We start from the raw sequence: 20,118 nt of genomic DNA on the forward strand, positions 1-20,118 counted from the left end.
TTACAAAATAAATTAAACACTGAACAGAGAAAGGCTTACGATATTATTCTTGATAGAGTATTGTCAAATAAATTTGGGGCATTCTTTATTGATGGTCCTGGTGGAACTGGTAAAAGTTTTTTATATCGTGCTTTATTAGCTACAGTAAGACACAAGGGATTTATAGCTTTAGCAACTGCAAGTTCTGGTGTTGCAACTTCACTTCTTCCCGGAGGTCGAACTGCTCATTCTCGATTTAAAATTCCTATTGATGTCAATGAAAATTTTACTTGCAATATTAGTAAACAAAGTTCACTAGCATCTTTAATACGAGATGCACGATTAATTGTGTGGGATGAAATTTCAATGGCAAAAAAGAAAATGGTTGAAGCATTTGACTTGCTTTTAAGAGATCTAATGGAAACAAATACGTTATTTGGTGGTAAAATAGTTGTTTTTAGTGGTGATTTCAGACAAACTCTTCCTATTGTTCGTAGTGAAAAAAAAGAAGATTTTATTCGTGAAAGTTTATTGTTCTCTGAAATTTGGAATCAACTTGAAAAATTACAGTTATCGAAGAATATGCGTGCAACTAAAGATCCTGAATTTTGTGAATATTTAATGAGAATTGGTGATGGAAAATAAAAAACAAATGATCATGGAAAAATTGAAATTCCTCATTCTCTCATTATTCCTTTTACTTCTGAAAAAGAATCTCTAAATCTTCTCTTTAGAAATACTTATCCTGATTTATACACATGTTGTACAAAAACTTCGTATGTTACTTGTCGTGCTATTCTAACAACTAAAAATGATTTTGTTGATGAAATAAATGACATGTTGATCTCTCAATTTTCAAACACTGAAAAAGTATATATTGCTATAGATGAAACTATTGATCCAAAAGATCAAAGTGAATATGAAGATTTCTTACACACTTTAAATCCTATTGGTTTACCTCCATACAAATTAACTTTGAAGAAAAATTGTCCGATTATGTTATTAAGAAATTTAAATCCTTGTGAAGGTTTATGCAATGGGACACGCTTAATATGTAATGATTTTAAACCTCATGTTAACAGTGCAACAATAACTTACGGTGATTTTAAAAATACTCATGTATTTATTCCACGAATACCACTCATGACTTCAGAAGATGAAAAATTGCCTATTCCTTTTAAAAGAACACAGTTTCCCTTACGATTATGTTTTGCCATGACTATAAATAAAGCTCAAGGACAAACATTAGATTTTGTTGGTATATATTTACGTGAACCTGTCTTCTCTCATGGACAATTGTATATTGCTTTATCAAGAGCTACAAGTTCTAACAATCTAAAAGTATTAATTAGACCACCTTTAATTAACGAAAATGATGATCATTCGACATATAATGTTGTCTATGATGAAATTATTGAAAAAGCATTTTCTTGAACTTTGTGCTATAATTTGCAATGGTAAATCTCATATACAACTTACATATACTATATATATATATATATATATATTATTTATCTATATTATAATATTGCTTTCATTATACATTTGCCTTTAGTTTATCCTCTAATAATGCATTTTAATTGCAGATATTTCAACATGGCGGAAAGATATACCATCAATATGATCACTCCCGATACTAAAGATTGGACCTGTAAAGTCCAAGTTGTTGATAAAAGTCGACCAAGGGACAACAAAGATAAAACCACAAAATACCAATATTTTAATTGCAGATATTTCAACATGGCGGAAAGATATACCATCAATATGACCACTCCAACTACTAAAAATTGAACCTGTAAGGTCCAAGTTGTTGATAAAAGTCGACTAAGGGACAACAAAGATAAAACCACAAAATACCAAGTCTTAATTCTGCAAGATGAAGAGGTATTTATTTTTATTATTAATATATTATTGATTTTAAAAGCCAAAGTTTAATTGAGTTAACTAAATAACCCATCATTTTATATTTTTACTTTAATAATATGAAAAATAACAAGATAACTTTTAAATTTTACACAACTAATCAAACTTTTTACAAATTCTTTTACAGGAGAATCAAGTTCAGGCCACTATTTTCAGTACTGATATAACATATTTTGAAAAAGAATTTGCTGCTTCCAAGACTTATTTGGTATCTGTTGCATTTGTGAAAGAACCACCTCTTGGATATGAAAATCCACTTAACAAATTCATTTGGACACTCGATAAAAACACCATTGTTGAACCAGTTGAAGAGGTCAAACCTCCAGAGGATCCATTACCACCACCAACCCGACTAGCTCTTGCCACATTTGACACTTTTGAGTATCAACCCAAAGAATTTGAATTTGGTATTTATAAATTTATTTAATTATTATTATTATTCACATAAATAAAATCTAATTGTTAGTATATATAATAGAATAGTTCTCATGATCTAATTATTCTTTCTTTATTTTTGTTTAATGCAAGATGTACTTGCCATTGTCATTAATGGCAATCCTTCAACAAAGACTGCAACTGGAAAACGAATTCAAGAGTTTATTGTCATGGACAAGCTGTAAGTATATATAGAATATCACTCTTGTCATTTATTTTCATATCTTATTACTTGTTTTCAAAAATAGGTTCTTTTTCATTGATAGTGTTCTCTTTTTTCTTTTTCATTTTTTTAGTTGATGTATATACTTGTATTTAATAAAGTGATTAATCTTTTCAAGTTTCAATAACGTTGTCTCTGTAGTCGTCTTCTCCAAATGTGCACTCCTACTTTTTGGGACTATAGTTGTACTTTTAGAAGTGTTCTTGTTTGTTTTTGCAAATATTGTCTTTTCATTCTTTCTTTTTTTTGTTTGTTTGTGCATCTTCCCCTCTCTTTTGTTTAAGTAATGTGCTTGAATGCCTTGTCCCTTTGAATCATTCTGAAATAAAGGTTCAGTTTTTATAAGGATTGATCTTCTTCCTGATTTGTTCCTGCCCTTTTTATTTTAGATAAATTAATTTCTCAATATTGTGAAGATAGTCTCTTAAAGAGAAATATACTGGTTACCCTATTTGATTTATTTCCTCTGCTATGATTTTCTCTTATTTTTTAAAGATCAAGATTGAAATTTGATCAACAACTAATGATATCCACGTTTATTGAGGTCCCTGGTAGATATTGAGTACTCGTAGGGATAAGATTTGCAAACACTCTACCTCCATTTAACCCACATGTTTGATTTCACTAGGTTGTTGTTGTTTGAGTTTTTTCGTCTTTCCACGAAAATTTCATTTTTTATCTATTAATTAAGCAGTTTTAAACTAAGTTCTCGATAAGTAACTCTTACAAAGTTGGAAAAACCATGTTTGAGGTTTTATATCTTCTCCTTTATTACTCTCCCATATGTTCATTTGCTTATGATATTGATAATAGTTACCAAAGATGTTTCTGTTGCAGTCTATATTGGATGTAGTTGATCCATTTCACTGACTTTTATAGGACAAAAAGCTGGTATTTGTTGATAATAATATAATTTGAATTTTATTAATTATAATATAATGTTTTTACAATATCACATATCTTCTGTAACTTTATTTTAATATTTGAAAACATCCTTCGAATCATATGCAGGAAAAAACCAACAAAACTAACACTTTGGGAGGATTTTATTAATCATGAGGGAGTTAAACTTTTCAACCAACTTCATGATTACCCGATCATTCTTGCTAGGAGCATTGGGAAATCATCCTCAGGTAAAAGTGCAATAAATTTGTATTTTTCTTTTTTGAAAAATATATGACATGATGAAACTAAAATCACATATTCATATGCACGTAGGAACGTCAAATAGATTCGTTGGTTTGACGAGTAAATTCAATATAACAATTGAAATCAATCCTCCATATCCACAGGCTGCTGAGTTAAGGACGTGGTAATATACATTTTTATTTAATGCATCGGAATTCCAGAATATTTTGAAATATAAAACACATCTTTAATCATACAATCACAAAGTTTTAAATTTCACTTTTATTTCTTTTTTCATAATCTTTCTACAACACATATATAGCAAAATGAAGATAGTAGTAGTCTTATTTGTTTTTGATAAATGTATGGACCGTAGACTTCTTTACAATCCTTTTTACAATTTTCAAAATGACACAAGTGTTTTCGATGAGTCCAATATTAATAAATTTTCATAATTTTACTTGTTTATAGGATCAAAACAATTGAAACAAAGCTTGTTACTTATAAGATGAAAAGTACAACTCCAATAGGCTCTATTATGTTGATTCCATTTGAGGATGAGGTTATATCTGTGGCTAACATCCAGGCACAACCTCCGGGTAAGAACAACAAGTATATTATTCTATTTTTACATTTTTTTTATTTTCAGTAAAAAATAATATTTGGTATATTGAATTTGAAGGGACAAGTATTTAATGTTCAGGCTGAATTGTCCCTTCCAAGTAAGGATCAACTCTTTAGTGTGTTAGCATGCTCAAATTGTAAGCAATTGTTCACAAGATATAACGTGCGAAGGGAAATCTACTGCACAAGTTGTCACCGATCCACGCATCTTATTCCTAGGTATATTTGCTCTTCTACAAAATTAATAATAACTAATTAAGATTATTTATTTTGTTTGTTCAAAGAAATAAATGTCTTAACTAACCATTATTTTTTAAATTTTTCATTAATTATCAAAACAGATGTCAATTTGAAGTTACTATTAAGGACAACAGCAGTTTTGCAACAGTTATTGTTTCGGATGAAATTGCAGAGAAATTGTTGCACCTCACTTCAGAAGAAATTTATGAAATTTGCTTCGTCAAGGTACATATTACTTTTTTCGTACCAAATAATCACAAAGAACTTGTTGTGATTTTGTATTTTCATTGTTTCTTATTTCTTCTCTTCAACACAAGCTTGTAACAGTTAAGGGAATCTACGATGAGATTTTCTAACTCACTACTGTCTAAATTATATGCTACATAACAAGTGCTCTAGCATGAGAGTCGCAATATACTGATGTGTTTGGTGATACATTTCTGAAATCTTATTGCTCTCATTGACAAATAAGGATCGTAATAGTTGAGCACTTATGAAGTTATGGTAGTATATAATCGATTTATGATGATATAAAAACGTCAAAGGTATTTTTGAAAAGGTTAAGTTATAATATAGTACTAGATTTCCTTATGATCAAGTGAACATATGACTTCCTTAACTTGAAAAGGATACTATAGCTCTATAGGCTTAGAAATCTAGCATAAGAGAATTTCTAATAAAGATTCATTTTTTATGTATCATATAAGTTGTGAAGACCTTTATAGTCGAAAAACTTCAGCTCACAACTTTCAAACAATATCTCGTGAGTTCCTTATCAAATAACATAGAATGTTGTAGATAATGAGGGAATGGAAACTTACCTTCAATAGACAAATATCTCGTGAATTAATTATTAATTACTTATTCTAAGATTACTAATCATATATTTATATTTCTATCTTATATATATATTATATAGAAATGTGAAGCCTTGGACGACCAAGGGCAATCACTTTCTTTAATTTTGTGAAAAATATACTATCTAACTTCTAAGAGTTTCAAATGAATGTATATATGATCATGTGAACATATGGGTTCCTTGACTTGAAAAAAATACTATAACTCTATAAACTTAGAACTCTAGCATGAGAGAATTTGTAACGTGTTCAGTCTACTCTTTTCATTCAAAACTTCATATCTTAAGTTCATGTTTCTTTTCTCCAGCACCCAACTTATACTTTTTGTTGTCTGTTTACATTCAACTTTCTTTATAAAAATATTATCATTGTATATATTTATTTTACTTTTATCCATCTCACATAGCTACCCATTAGCTCAAAGCTTTGTACCTAAGTTGTCATGCGCACCTACCACAATAGGCATGATGGTTTTAGAACTGTTGCATGTTGACTCTGATTAGTTGAAAGACCTTTACTATTGAATTTAATTACAAATGTAAATTTCTTTCCTCATCCACTTTTCTTTTAATTTCAAAATTCATGATCCTTGCATATGCTATTGTTGTTGAACATCTTCTTTAATGGTAAAAATATCCAATCTCTTTCGATTTGTCTGTTCGCTTTATTTTCTAATTATTATATATATAAAATATAAAACATTAATGATTTTGTTATTATTAATCTCTTTTTTTTCATTTTTTCAGAAAGAAACATTATCGCTCCAAAATGTGGAAGATCAATTGAACGGCAAGATATTCAACATTCAAATGAAAAGGCTATTCACAAAAAAATTGGATGCAACGTAAAAATTATCCATTTTGTCTTACTTGGAGAAAGAAGATGTGATTCATAAACCAATGGCATCTACGACAGTCAATGTTACAGATGCAAAAAAAGCGCACAATTGAACATCTTAGTTCAGGGGAAAAAGAATATCCAACATGGCAAACAAATATAATCCTTCTACCCACAAACGTAGCATGGAAATGAAAAATCATCCCATGAAAAAGAATTAAAAGGTATTTGAATTATTTTGTACATTTTTTAAAACTTCATCTTTGCAATTGACTAATATAAATGGGATTGTATTTATTTTCTTTGACTTCGATTCAGTCTCTAGACACATTTTCTTTTATTGTTTTGAATTGCAGTTGAAACACTTTTTGCTGTGGTTCTCAAAGTGATTATTTTGGAACTCTTTTGTTGTTGCTACTGAATGCCGTGTTTTGCAAGCTTTTGATGTTGCTATGTGGATGCCTTATGCCCTGTTCTTTTGTCGAAATTGAAAATATTTTCTCCTCTGATAGCAAGTTAGTTAAAAGTCATCTTTTTACAAGTACTCCATTTATCAACTTAAATGAAAATATATTCTTTCTGGTGTTATGATTATTATTATCGCCGAAAACTATTCTGTTCATTTTTAGTTCCTAAAAGATGTTGTAACTTTCCTCTATTGATCTTGTTGGAATAACCACCTTAAACTGATAGAATCAAAAACTACAATACAAAATAACAGTTAGTAATTAAAAACTTGTGAAATCAAGCCTATTTGGTAGAATTGTTTGCCTATTTTGATTTATATGACTATTAGACCAATCTCTTCAGTGATTTCTCCTTGTTGATTTGTTTGAGTTTTTCCTTATGGCTTACATTGATCATTGGGAAAGACTTTCGATTCTTGCTTTAAAGAGTCAAAATCAAGCGCTAGCTCAGAACTGCGTCTTTCTCAGCTTCAGCCAATCAATGTCTGTTGTATCTCCACCATTTTATAAATTTTGTGACCCATATACTTTTGCCAACTGATCCTACACAAGTCAAATAATAGGCATATATGTGGTTGACAGCTTAAAATTAAGAAAGTTAGATTTATCATTCTTTAAATTTGTTCTTCATGTTACTTACTGTTCCGGCTTGTATATATCAATGCAGTATGACAGCTCTTTCGAGTAATGGTAATTAAAGCAACCACTTAAATAAATATTTTTCCATCAATGAAGCTTCCCTTACAATTGTTTAGTATATTAAACCCTCGCATTTTATACTCATTATTCATCCATATGTAAAAGCTATAACTTTCACATTTTTCTCTATGATATTTTAAGTTTCCATGTTCCATTTATTGTGGCTTAGTTGGTTAGTTTCCTCCAACATCAACTCTTTGGTGTTGATCAGTCATTAAGAAGTAAAAACGATAGTTTTGTTGAATTCGTAGTTCTTGGTGGCCTCACTATGTTATTTTTACAAGTAAGCAATGTGTCATTTACTTTCAAGTTACGTTCAATAAAAATCATCTTTACGTAAATTATCATTGTTTCTATTGTTTGCTTATCTACTACAAAATGGATAAAAACAAAATTTCTTATGTTGTTGTTGGGAAGGAAAGAATATGTGAGTTTGTTGAGAGTTAAATGTCTTGGCCATGTGGTTTATAATGCTTCTGTTATTACCGTTACATTGTTTGTTGTTGTTTTTAGTGCCTATATTGTAAGACTTAGATTAAATTATTTATAAATCCTAGACTTGCTAACAGATATATCTTGTGTTGTATAAACTATGTGATTCCGTGCTGACATTTAATCCCTCAATTTTAATGTAACAGGTGATTTTGATCAAAAAAAATGGTCCAGAAGATCCAAGCATGAAAGATGCATCTATTTTTGTCTAAATTAAAATAGTATGTAAATTTATGTAATTAGCACTCCCACATATGGAAATGTTAAAACTATGTAAGTATGTCACTTCAACATTCAGTAGTATCACATTCACATGAATATATAATGAACAAATTTGGCAGCTATAATGTGTTTAAATTAGTAATTTTTCTCATTGAAATATATTTTAGATCCATTATAAATTATACATAGGGACTGTGTTGGTACTCCTACCACTACTTTTCTAGAATGTACAGGGAAAGTAGCCACAATGTTTTCTGCCTAACATGTATTCGTATGAGCATAGCATCGCATATATTAACAATTGAAGAGTATTTAGAAGACACCTGTCTGCAGTAAAGTTGTTACTGTAATGGGAGAAATTAGTTATATAATTACACTTTGAAGTTCATGTGTTTTAAGTCTATTAGATCTGACATTTGTAAAAGATGCATATGGCTGTAAAGTAGCATAACTAATGCAATGGTCTGTTAACTTTTACACTATATACTCTAATTATGTCATTTAACAACATCAACCATTTATTTGAATTTTATGTCTCAATTCCTAGGCTGATGTCTTTATTCTTCTGAAGTCCCTTTTTGCCATTTATAATATGTACATGTCCTGTGAAAAAAAATGTATTTAAGCAGCTTGTTCTTTCGCTTTCATTTCTAGACTCCCCTCGAAAATTTGGAACCTGTTCTAAGGGAAGACATTCAGAAGGTACCATATTCATAGTTTTTTAGTTTTCTTGTTTTTTTTTCTTCTTTCTAAACTATACATTATTGATTTTATCGTACCTATTCTGCCTGTGTAAAATTAATTATTGAAAGTTGTTTTTGTTAAAAAAAAAAAAATCATTTAATTTTTAAACAATAACGACAAACTGTGCTTTACAAGTAGATTTCCTGTCGTGCATTCAATATCTATGTAATAATAATCGATTGCCTTCTTATTATGTATATATTGATAAACTTTGAATAAGGATACTAAATTGTGAATGTTTTCCCAACTTAATATTGAACTAATTGTTGAAACTTGAAAGAAAAGTAATAGTGACTCTCGCTTGTATCTTATTACATGTGGATTCTTTTATCGTGCAGATTAAAAAATGTGATTCCTTACTAAAATTATAGACATTGTGTTTTTTGAAATTACAGTTATTTAAAAATATTTTTTACCACGTTGGATTTCAAATATATTTCATAGTAAATCAAACAGAAGTAAAATTATGATAAAATTTTAAACGTTGGGCCCATGCTTAGCACGGGCAACGCTCATCTAGTATATCTAATAAGGAATATACGTTTGTGTGGGTTAATGTATATATATATATATATAAAGCATATTATTATTCTTTCGTTTCGTCTCACATTATTTATTCACTTTCTTTTTTACAAGTTTGGTTTTTTAGTATGTGCTAAATTTATGTTCAATCATTCCATATCATATTATTTATTCACTTTCTCTTTTACACGTTCATTTTCCTAATACACTCCCTCAACATTCAAAAAAAAAAGGTTTTCCATATCCAAAGTTTCTATATATATGCTTCGTGTAAAAATCTAACAACTTAATCCAATTGGCGGACGGTGATAAATCTTTCCTTTTTTTTATGGGTAAAAATAAAGTTTCCATATATGTTTTCTGATTATATAAACCGTGCAAAATTAAAATATAAAAACTTCCATATATATGTTTTTGGTTTTAGAAAACGTGTAAAATATAAAAAGTCACCATAAAATGTAAAAAAAATTCCATAAAAAATGTTTCCATAGTCGTTAGGGAATAGGAATGATATAATAATCCAAAAAAGAAACGAAAAGGAAAGCGAAATCCTAATCCAAAGATAAAACGTAAAGCCTCTACCTATATATACATGTGAAATAGTGAATTGTTTCATTGAAATATTAATTAGCTGGTGCAAATTCAACAAAAAAACATGGTAAAATTTCCCTCATGTCTTGTTAAAGTAGTTGTAATAATGATACTAGTATGTTTTCCTTCCACCACCCTCTCTAGAAAATTATTACTCTCGTCACCACCATCAGAAGCTGCTCCTCCAAAACCTCATAATAATATTGTTAACGATGAAGACAACAATCCAAAAGAGAAGGTGATTGATGATAGTCGTCGAAGCTGGAGTTCTCTTGATCTTGGTCACAAAATTATGATTATCCTATCTATATTTTGTAGCTTACTTACAATTGTCGGCCTCGTTATCGTGATAACATGGCTTATCTATTCCGAACTAAGGGGATATTGATCCATCTAACTACTCTATACCTTTTATTTTCTGTAATTTAATGAATAAACAGTGTTTTTCTATTTTCGATCCACTTAATTGGGTGTGAACGTTGTACTTGTATGTATCGATTGCTGGGTTTGTTTTGCTGTGTATGTCTGGTGGATGTTTTGTTGGAATTGTTGACAGCGTTTTGGAATATTGGTGGGCTTGGGTCGATGCAGCTGATTATTGTGTTGTGGGCTGTTGTAATTGGGTTAATATTGGTTTGAAGTTGGGATGAAATTGTGTTTAAGGGGGTTACTTAAACAAATTAAGTGGAACTTTTGTATATAGCCACTACAAAATAGTTTAATTACGCTATATAACTAGAGTTTGCTAATTTCGATTCGTAGCTACATGTAAAAGAGAGGAGAGTGGAGAGCGAGATTGGGAGATGGAGGAGAGAGGTGAGCGAGAGAGGGCAAAAAGTGGGAGAGAGGTGAATTGTATATGTATATCGGTTTGATAATTGTACATATGTAACTGGTATATGTATGTATTTGTATATCTAGAGAACGAAATTGGGAGAGGGAGGAGAGAGGCGAGTGAGAGAGGGCAATAATTTGTATAACTCGCATCTCACTTGTACAATTCACGTGTTTTTGAACGTATATGGTGATAAAACTGAAAAACCAAACGAAATCATCGTCATATGCAAATACAAACCATCTTATACAAATAAAAATCAAACGAAGAATTGTTAATTGCGGATTATACAAATGTGGCGAATTATACAAGCACGAAGTTAGCCCACATAATTAATAGTTAATGTTAGTTGCAAGTGGTAATTATAGCAAACTATAGCTACAATGACTAATTAAGTAGTATAAATTCGCTTAACCGCATAATTTTCCCTTAAAATAAGAAGAATTGTAATAAAAGGGGTTAGATTTCAAATTATGACATAACCATATGAATTTCAATTATGACCAATTGTAATTAATATGTAATATTTTCCTTTAAAATCGTTTTTGTAAAAATTTGATGGTTCGCTGCACCGAAGAATGTTGTTTATGATGTTTCGAATATTGCACTATTTTGTTGGTATTACTGTTTTCTTATTAGTTGTTATATTTTCTTCACTGTCACTATACATTTTCATACATACTTTAATTTGTTGTATTCGAGCCAAGGGTCCTACGAGAACATCTTCTCTATTTCCACGAGGTAGAAATAAGGTTTACATACGTTTTATCCTCCGCAAACCCAACTCGTAAAATTATACTAAATATACCATTATATATTTCAATGATATTAATAAATTGATTGATCGAACGAAATATTAGCGGAGCTTATAATTTTAGCATAACACCTCGAAGATGAAGTCGGAATGTACGTTCCAACACATCACATGATAACATTAAACGAAGCCTCCAACTTCGATGCATTATACATTTTTCATATATAGACTATACTATATAGTACATCTAAATTTTTTTAAATATTATACATTGAGTGAGTTAATGATGCTGGTGCCTCTTATCTGTCGTCCTAGTAATTGCTGACTTGTTTTTATTCCCATACGTCTATTAAATTTCATAACATGCATAATGCCAACTCATATAATAATATTCTTCAGAATCTAAAGGGGAAAAAAAATGTTTCAAGATCAAATTTTAAGTTATTGACCTTTCAAGTTCTTAAGAGTGTTATCTAATCATGAATGAACTTGAATAAAATCCTAGAATTTGGATTTAAATTTTAATAGGATGATATCTTTTAATCTGTTCAAATTTAAGTAAGGAAATTTGTTTTGCTATACTTATGCTAAATATAAAATAATTGAAGTGTGCGTAATTTCGTTTGAACATCAGCATTACTATACCGTTTAAGAAAATGGTCCAAATTAGCTTTTGTACTGTGAGAAGGTTTTACTTTGCTCTCTATTAGAAGTTTGTTTCATTTATCTTTTTTGTTATTTTAGTTTTAACTCCAAATTTCTCAAACTTGACTTTAAGATAACATTAAATAAGGATGTAATGATAAATTTATGTAATTTCTTAAAAGACGTGAAATCTAAAATAATGACATCTAAATACGAACGGAAGGAATATTAGTTGGTCTCTAATTATTTCGATCATGAGTGCATAAAGATGCCACATGGCTATATTGTGGCTACACTATCATAGAAATACTGCTCACAACAATCCAATGAAATTTAGTCAAAATGTGTCATGACTAAAAGAAAGAGAAAAATAAGAATTTTGATTCATCGTCAATTTCATTATGTGTGAAAAAAATCATGATTTTGAAGTTTTGAAGTGATTTTAACATTTTATTTTTATTTTGCATACCACAAAAGGGAAATATGGATCTTTTCCCTATATAATATTTGATTTGTTAGCGACTAAAAGTAAATTCGAATTAGAATTATAACGTTGCGGAATTGAATAAGCCAAACTTCCTACATAGTACAAAATTAAATCTTTCTACAAAATATGAGGGTAAATTTGAACCTTTATTTTTATAACATAGAATCACAATATATTAATTGGACAATAATCAACCTCCATCTACTACAATAAATATCTCTCGTCAAGTCACTTTCATTCTTTCTTTCTTTTTAAGTCTAATCAACTTCAAACATAAACTAAAAGCATAAATGTATTTATTGTTGTCCGTCTCATATTAGTTGTTAATTATACTTTAAATAGTTATCCTACCTTACTTGTCAATTTACCTTTATAACTAATTCTTTTTTTTTAAAGTGTAAACAAGTTTGTAAAGTTTTTAAAAAGTTTCTGAAGGATAAATTAATAAAACTAACATTCTTATTAATGATTTCTTAAAACGTACTATGGGAAATATAGAAACTAATATCAGGGGCGGAGTTAGTAGTCAGCGTGTGGATTCTTTAGATTTTATCATACACACATTTTTTCCCCTTTTGTTCATATATACTTTAGATTTGATCTTTGTGTTTCCTTGATATTTTTTTTTACATCAAATGATCAACAAATCTAACGAATTCATTCGCCGGATTTTCAATTTTCCGGCTATTCGTCCTAGTGAAACAGTATGTTTTTCTAGCCTTGTTACATCTTTGATTCAATTAGGCCAAACAATATGTGAATACAAGTCAAGAACTTTTTATACCAATAAGAAGAATGTTAGGAATTCGATTCGTTTAATTGAGGATATTCTCATTGTTCTTGAAGAAATCCCAAATGGGGTTTCAAGATTTGTTAATTCAAGTATTGTGAGCTTATCTGAGATTCATTTTATCTTCCACTAGTTTCATTTCTTGTTAGATGATTGTAGCAGAGAAGATTCAAGAATATGGATTTTAGCAAAATCCGAGGATGTCTCTTGCCAGTTTCAGATGCTGGCAAGAGCTGTTGCTGTGGCACTTGATGTTCTTCCCTTGAAGGAAATGGATGTTTCTGTGGACGGTCAAGAAGTGGTTGAGTTTGTGAGGAATCAAGCTGTTAAGTTGAAGTTTGAAGTGGAAATGGATGATGGGAGAATGCAAGTGAATGTTTTGAAGATTTTGGATCAACTTGAAGATGGAATTGTTCCTGAATCACATGATCTGAAAAGGGTTCTTGATTATTTAGGGATTACACGTTGGAGCGCGTGTAATAGAGAAGTTAAGTTCTTGGATAATGAGATGTTGTTGGAGGGGAATACTGAGGAGAAGAGAGATATGGGAATCCTTAGTAGCTTAATGGGGTTCATGATATACTGCAGGGGAACTCTGTTTGAAGTATTGGATAATGGAGCAGGCAGACAAATCAATGGAGGCAGTACTAATGCAGATCAAGTCATCAGGTTCTTGAATCTTGATGATTTCAGGTGTCCAATTACACTTGAAATGATGAGTGATCCAGTGACAATAGCCTCAGGTCACACGTATGATCGGGCTTCGATTCTGAAATGGTTCAGAGCTGGAAACTCCACTTGTCCAAAGACTGGTGAGAGGTTAACAAGTATTGATTTGGTTCCTAATTTTGCTTTGAAGGTTTTAATCAAGCAGTATTGCTCCGCGAATGGTATTCCATTTGTGGAGACTGGTAGGCGAAATCGTGATGCTGGAAGATTTGTTGGTTCAAGCAGTGTGGCTAATGAGCAGGCTATGAAGTTGCTTGCAAGTTTTCTAGTAGGCAGGCTGGTTGGTGGAACAATGGAACAGCAAAATAAGGCTGCTTTCGAGATTCGTTTGCTCACTAAAACAAGCATTTTTAACAGGTCTTGTTTGGTGGAAGCTGGTGCAATCCCACCTCTTCTGAATCTTGTTACTTCTAGGAATTCTTCTTGTCAAGAGAATGCAATGGCTACTCTGCTGAACCTCTCAAAGAACTCTAAATGCAAAAGCACAATTGTTGGAAATGGAGGTTTGTTCTTGATACTTGATGTGTTGAAAGGAGGGCTAAAGATGGAAGCTCGACAGCACGCAGCTGGTACATTATTCTACCTTACATCAGTAGAAGAGTACCGTAAAATGATGGGAGAAAATCCAGAGTTCATTCCATCACTTTTGGAGTTGCTAAGAAATGGCACTGACAGAGGAAAAAAGAATGCCTTGGTCACCATTTTTGGCCTCCTAATGCGCCCCGAAAACCACTGGAGAGTGATTGCTGCTGGATTAGTCCCCTTGGTGGTTAATCTGTTGAAATCTTTCGAAAGGGAAGATCTCATTACAGATTCTTTAGCAGTTTTAACAACGCTTTCTGAAAGGCTAGACGGAGCAATGGCTGTTCTTTATGCTGGAGCTTTGCCTATTATTGTCAATGTTCTAAGTTCTTGCAATTCAAGGGCATCAAAAGAGTACTGTGTCTCATTGTTGCTGGCTTTGTGTATCAATGGTGGAGCAGATGCAGTTCCTGTTTTAGTAAAGAACTCATCTCTCATGGGACCGTTATATTCCCTCCTGGCTGAAGGCAACTCAAAAGCAAGCAAGAAAGCTAGTACACTCATCAGAATCTTGCACGAGTACAACGAGAAGACCTCATCTGGCTTGATCACTCCAGTTTTTATAGAGGATCAATTCATTAATGTATGGTAATTATTTACAAGCATCCAACATGTATATATACACCATGGTGTAGGATGCTTTAGTGTCATTTTCCTTTACTGGTGATATCGGCTCAAGTTTTTAAGAGCTAGTCACACTACACTGCTGCAGCTTCTGGTTTTTTGAATGAAGCTTTGTATAGTTTTACTTGTATCTCTATACTTTCTGATGTTAATGTGAATTGTTGTTAATGTAAACATCAATCGTTGTAATCTTCGAATAAATAATAAGCATTATCTTATCTGAATCAGTTGGTACAAATATACAATCAGCTTACTTGTTTTATCTTTGATTGTTCAGTTTCATCTTCTGGTAGGCACCTAAATTGAGATCAAAATGTGTATAAGAGGAAACTTAAGTAATTGTATAACCTTAGACAAAGGCGGATCTTCAGCCAGTTCAATGGGAACCATATATATAATGTATAACTATGATCAGAGATGTATATAAATACATACACTCTTTATATAATATTTATATAGTTGCAAAAGTTCATCTTCCTCAGCAAGCTACTTTTTTTCAATCTCATCTAACTCAAATTTCCTCTAAAAAAAGGCTTAAATTATAAATTTGAGCTGCTCTCAATATTTCGAATCACTTCATATATTATTCACTCAAATTTCAAAATAATTCATATTTGCAAGAGATCAAATTTTGAGCCTCAAAACTATTCAAATAGAGGGCAAACAATTGTTGGGCCTTTCTTATTCAATGGGCCGGTGGACTGTACTAATTATTGAATAATGCAGACTAGGGTGTAAATGATCCGGTTGGTTTGAGTTTTTCAAATATTAAACTAAACTATTTGTGTCGAATTTTTAAAGGGAAAATTAGCAAATTAGTCAAAAAGTCTAACTTAATTAGTAAAAACCTCCATACTTTATAAATATTAGTAAAAATATCAAAATGCCATTATTTTAGAAAAGCTTGTGTATCCTAATTTACTTTCTATTTTATCTCACCTTAATTACACATTTCCCAATTAATCCTCTATCATATGTTTAAAATAAAGGGAATATTTTCTCTCTCTCATATTTTCATCTTCTTTTTTTTTCTTTTTTTCTTTTTTTTGCAACATATTTACGTCTTCCAATTCTTCTCCATTTCAAAATCCGCCTCTCTTCCTTTTCTTTTTTTTTCAGAAATTGAAAAATATATTTATAAAGATATTCACACAATCCATTTTATTGAGGTATGCATCTTTATTCGTTTTTTAAGATTTATTTTATGATTTTATTTTTGTTTAAAATTGTTGTCTGTAGTTGAAATCACGTTTAGAATTTGATAAACTCTAAATCACGCTCCAATAGCAGAATCTACTAGAGGTATCCAACTTAATCAACAATTTTCTATTTTTCAATATCACAATTTTCTATTGAACACAAATGACGACAATTTTATATTTTAATTTGCTTATTTTGTATTTCAATATCACTTTATCTACAAACAAGTTCTACTTTTTTAAAATTTTATATTCACCATAATGGTATACCAACAAAGTCACATTTGTATTTCAATTGAAATGAGTATTTATTGTGCTTATTTTGTATTTCAATCTCAATTTTCAATGACAACATAATTCTTTTTTATTATGTACCAACAACTTTTATATTTTATGTGTTCACTTTACCATTCAAATTAAAATTGAATATCATATTGTGGTGCGTATTTTACTGTGATCATTTTGTATTTAACTCTCACATCGTATTCAAAAAAGTTTGTATTTTTTTTTTGTGTTCATCATAATGACATACCAACAAAGTCAATTTTGTATTTCAATTGATGCGAGTATTTATTGTGATCATTTCGTATTTCAATCTCAATTTCAATGACAACAAGTCTATATTTCTTTTTATTATGTTTTCATCATAATTGTATATCAATAACTTTTGTATTTTATGTGCCCACTTTACCATTCAAATTAAAATTGGTATTTTACTTTCATAGTGAAAACTAAAATTTGTATTCCAGTGATCAAAATTGTATTACATAACTGCCAAATGTATTTTTCTTTTATTCGTATTACAAAAATATTATTCATTGTATCACAATATAATCTAATCATTACATATGAATATGTTTAAAGAAAGATACAAGATTCTGATAAAAGAATAGCATACATAATAAAATTAATACAATCTGTTGAGGAATTAATGATACAATATTCTAAAAAAAATACAAATTTATTGTGAAAGAAATATGATACATCTATGTTTAAGAAATACAAATCAATTTGACATACCAATTGGAATGACTACAAACTAAAAAAAAAATTACAATGTTCATAATAAAAATATAAATGTTGAGTAAAAGAAAAACAATTGACAAACAAAAATTAATATGAATACAATTTTTGCAACCTTTTTCTCCATTCTCTAATTCTTTGCAACCTTCTTCTCCGATTCTCTCTCTTTTTTTCTTCTTCTTCACAAAAGTCGATTTTGGTTCTAAAAGCTAATCCGTTGAAGCCATGGTTGGATATAAAAAAAATGTGATTTAATCAAATTCATTTCAATAGAAATTGAGTATTATCAATGAAAATTTAAAAATCGATACTAGAAATTTGATGAACAAGTGGGATGAGTTCTTTGTGTTTTTTTTATTTGTATTTAGTTTTGAATTTTTGTAACTGATGAGACTTTTAAGCAATTGTTCCTTTTTAAAAATTTCCTCTCCCCTAAATTTCTCCTTTCTATTATTTAATAATTGTATTCTTTAAATAAAACAAATAATAAAAACTTAAATAAGATACATATTAAACTAAAATTTTGACATGTTTACTAAATATTGAAAGTATTGACAATGAGTCCTATTAAATGTTAAAATATTGATATTTTAAAAAATTTCCCATTTTTAAATTTATAAACCAAATCAAACTAATAAAACTTGGTTTTTTCAATCTTAGTTTTTTTTTTCAATTTGGTATGGATTTTTCAAATATCAAATCAAACCATTTGTGTCGAATTTTCAAATTTATAAATCAAGCCAAACTAATAGACCTCGGGTTTTTTCAGATTTTTTTTCCTGTAAAGTATTAATACAAATATATACTAATTAAATTGTGCTCCAAATATTTCTTTAGTCCAACCAAAATACAATTGTCTAAGGTGTTTCTTAAGAGAATAACATAAAATATGAGATGAGTGATGACAATAAAATATTCAACAAAAAATAATAATGAAATCACATAAAATAAATATTGCAAATTAATAAGTCATAAAAGGATCATAGTTTAAAAGTACTAAATCATGCTAAAAAAAGTCTAATAAGTATTAATTACATGATTAAACATTAAATAAAAAAACAAAATTAGGTTATGAATTTTAAATGTCTAAACCAATGTAAAATTAAAGAACAAATATTCAATATTATTGTCATTTTTAGTGTTGAATCAATTTTTTTGTTAGCATTAATATTGATTTGATTTTGAATTGAGCTTTATTAGAATTACTAATATCTATGGACTATAATCTTATTGAACCATTCAAAATTATAAATCTCAAAGAACTTGAAAAAATATGTTAAAAAATAAAAATTATGAAAAATTTTAAGTAATATTTTGAAATTATATCAAAGTAAATACTTTTATATATAAAGTAAATTTTAAAAATTATATATAAAATGTCGGGTTGGTTTGGTCTCGGATTGACTTTTTTTAGTTAAAACTAAACCAACCCAAGTATAGTCAAAAAAAATTCCAATACCAAACCATAATCAAGTTTTTTTCTTCAGTTTGACTCAATTTACAATTTGATTCGATTTTTGATTTGATTTTGTACCCCCAAACTTCCAAAGTTGGTCAATTCAACTTATCTCATAATTTGAAAAAAAAAGACCCGTTATTTAGTCCATTGACTCCTTAACCTGATCATACTCTGATGCAACAGTTTTTTAATAATATCAATATTAGAGTAGGTCGATCAACGTTTGAGATCGCGACTCAAATTGGTAGCCTATTTGTGAGGAGTGGTGGCTTGAATCCATGACCAACGTTGTTGGTCTTCAATGAGGACGATTATTATATATCACTTGTTCTCCATCAATTTTTTAAAAATGACATAAATAGCCGTCCATCAAAATAATAATCAAGAAATGTATATGTTGTATATAGACGCATTATATACGTAAAATATACAACTTTAATTTGATACAAAATAATATAGATTTTTATATATTTGACCAGTGAATGTAATTATTTTTAGTCAATCGATCCCAAATGTGTAACTAGGCTAAATAGACTCTCCACCCCATAACTAGTCTTCTGGATTGTTACTCTATTTGGAACATAGTATAGTATTTGGTTTATAACATAGAAGTTCTAGTTATATTTTACATGGATAAGTTTTGAATGATTTTTATCGAAGAAATAAGAAAAACGATGTGTTAATCATGACACACATGTTACATTATACATATGATATACAAATGATATATTGTATATGCCATATTGTATCTGTTTTCCTTTTGTTAGATAGTTTGATGAACTTGTATTCTTAGAAAAACAGTTTAATTTACTTTCTTCTAATATGCATGCATTGTCTCATTTTTCTCAAGTTAAGTGGCTTAGCTAATGATTAAGCATGAGAATAAAGATCTACGTGTGATTTGTGAGTGGATATAAATGTAAAACATCATTTATGTTTTTTCCTAAAAAAATTATGTTCTATAAAACTAGAATAAAAAATTCAATATCAATTTTAAAAATTAATAAT

At 29.6% G+C, this 20,118-nt stretch overlaps 2 protein-coding genes and 1 long non-coding RNA gene across 3 annotated transcripts; all 3 read left to right on the forward strand.

Moving 5' to 3' along the window:
- Positions 1-1,757: 1,757 nt before the first annotated feature.
- LOC107062225 (uncharacterized) lies at positions 1,758-2,078 on the forward strand. Its single transcript, XR_001474497.1, has 2 exons — positions 1,758-1,863; positions 2,030-2,078. It is a non-coding gene; the product is annotated as an uncharacterized lncRNA (long non-coding RNA).
- Positions 2,079-2,423: 345 nt separating this feature from the next.
- LOC102589575 (replication protein A 70 kDa DNA-binding subunit B-like) lies at positions 2,424-6,277 on the forward strand. Its single transcript, XM_015312606.1, has 7 exons — positions 2,424-2,518; positions 3,572-3,693; positions 3,779-3,872; positions 4,160-4,287; positions 4,372-4,531; positions 4,654-4,777; positions 6,156-6,277. The coding sequence occupies exons 1-7, from the start codon at positions 2,424-2,426 to the stop codon at positions 6,255-6,257; spliced, it is 825 nt and encodes a 274-aa protein (XP_015168092.1). The 3' UTR covers positions 6,258-6,277.
- A 6,993-nt stretch (positions 6,278-13,270) lies between these two features.
- LOC102595789 (U-box domain-containing protein 18-like) lies at positions 13,271-15,650 on the forward strand. Its single transcript, XM_015312600.1, has one exon. The coding sequence runs from the start codon at positions 13,715-13,717 to the stop codon at positions 15,395-15,397; it is 1,683 nt and encodes a 560-aa protein (XP_015168086.1). The 5' UTR covers positions 13,271-13,714; the 3' UTR covers positions 15,398-15,650.
- The last annotated feature ends 4,468 nt before the right edge of the window (positions 15,651-20,118 follow it).

Source organism: Solanum tuberosum, unplaced genomic scaffold (assembly GCF_000226075.1).
Source record: "Solanum tuberosum cultivar DM 1-3 516 R44 unplaced genomic scaffold, SolTub_3.0 scf00210, whole genome shotgun sequence".
NCBI lineage: Eukaryota > Viridiplantae > Streptophyta > Magnoliopsida > Solanales > Solanaceae > Solanum > Solanum tuberosum.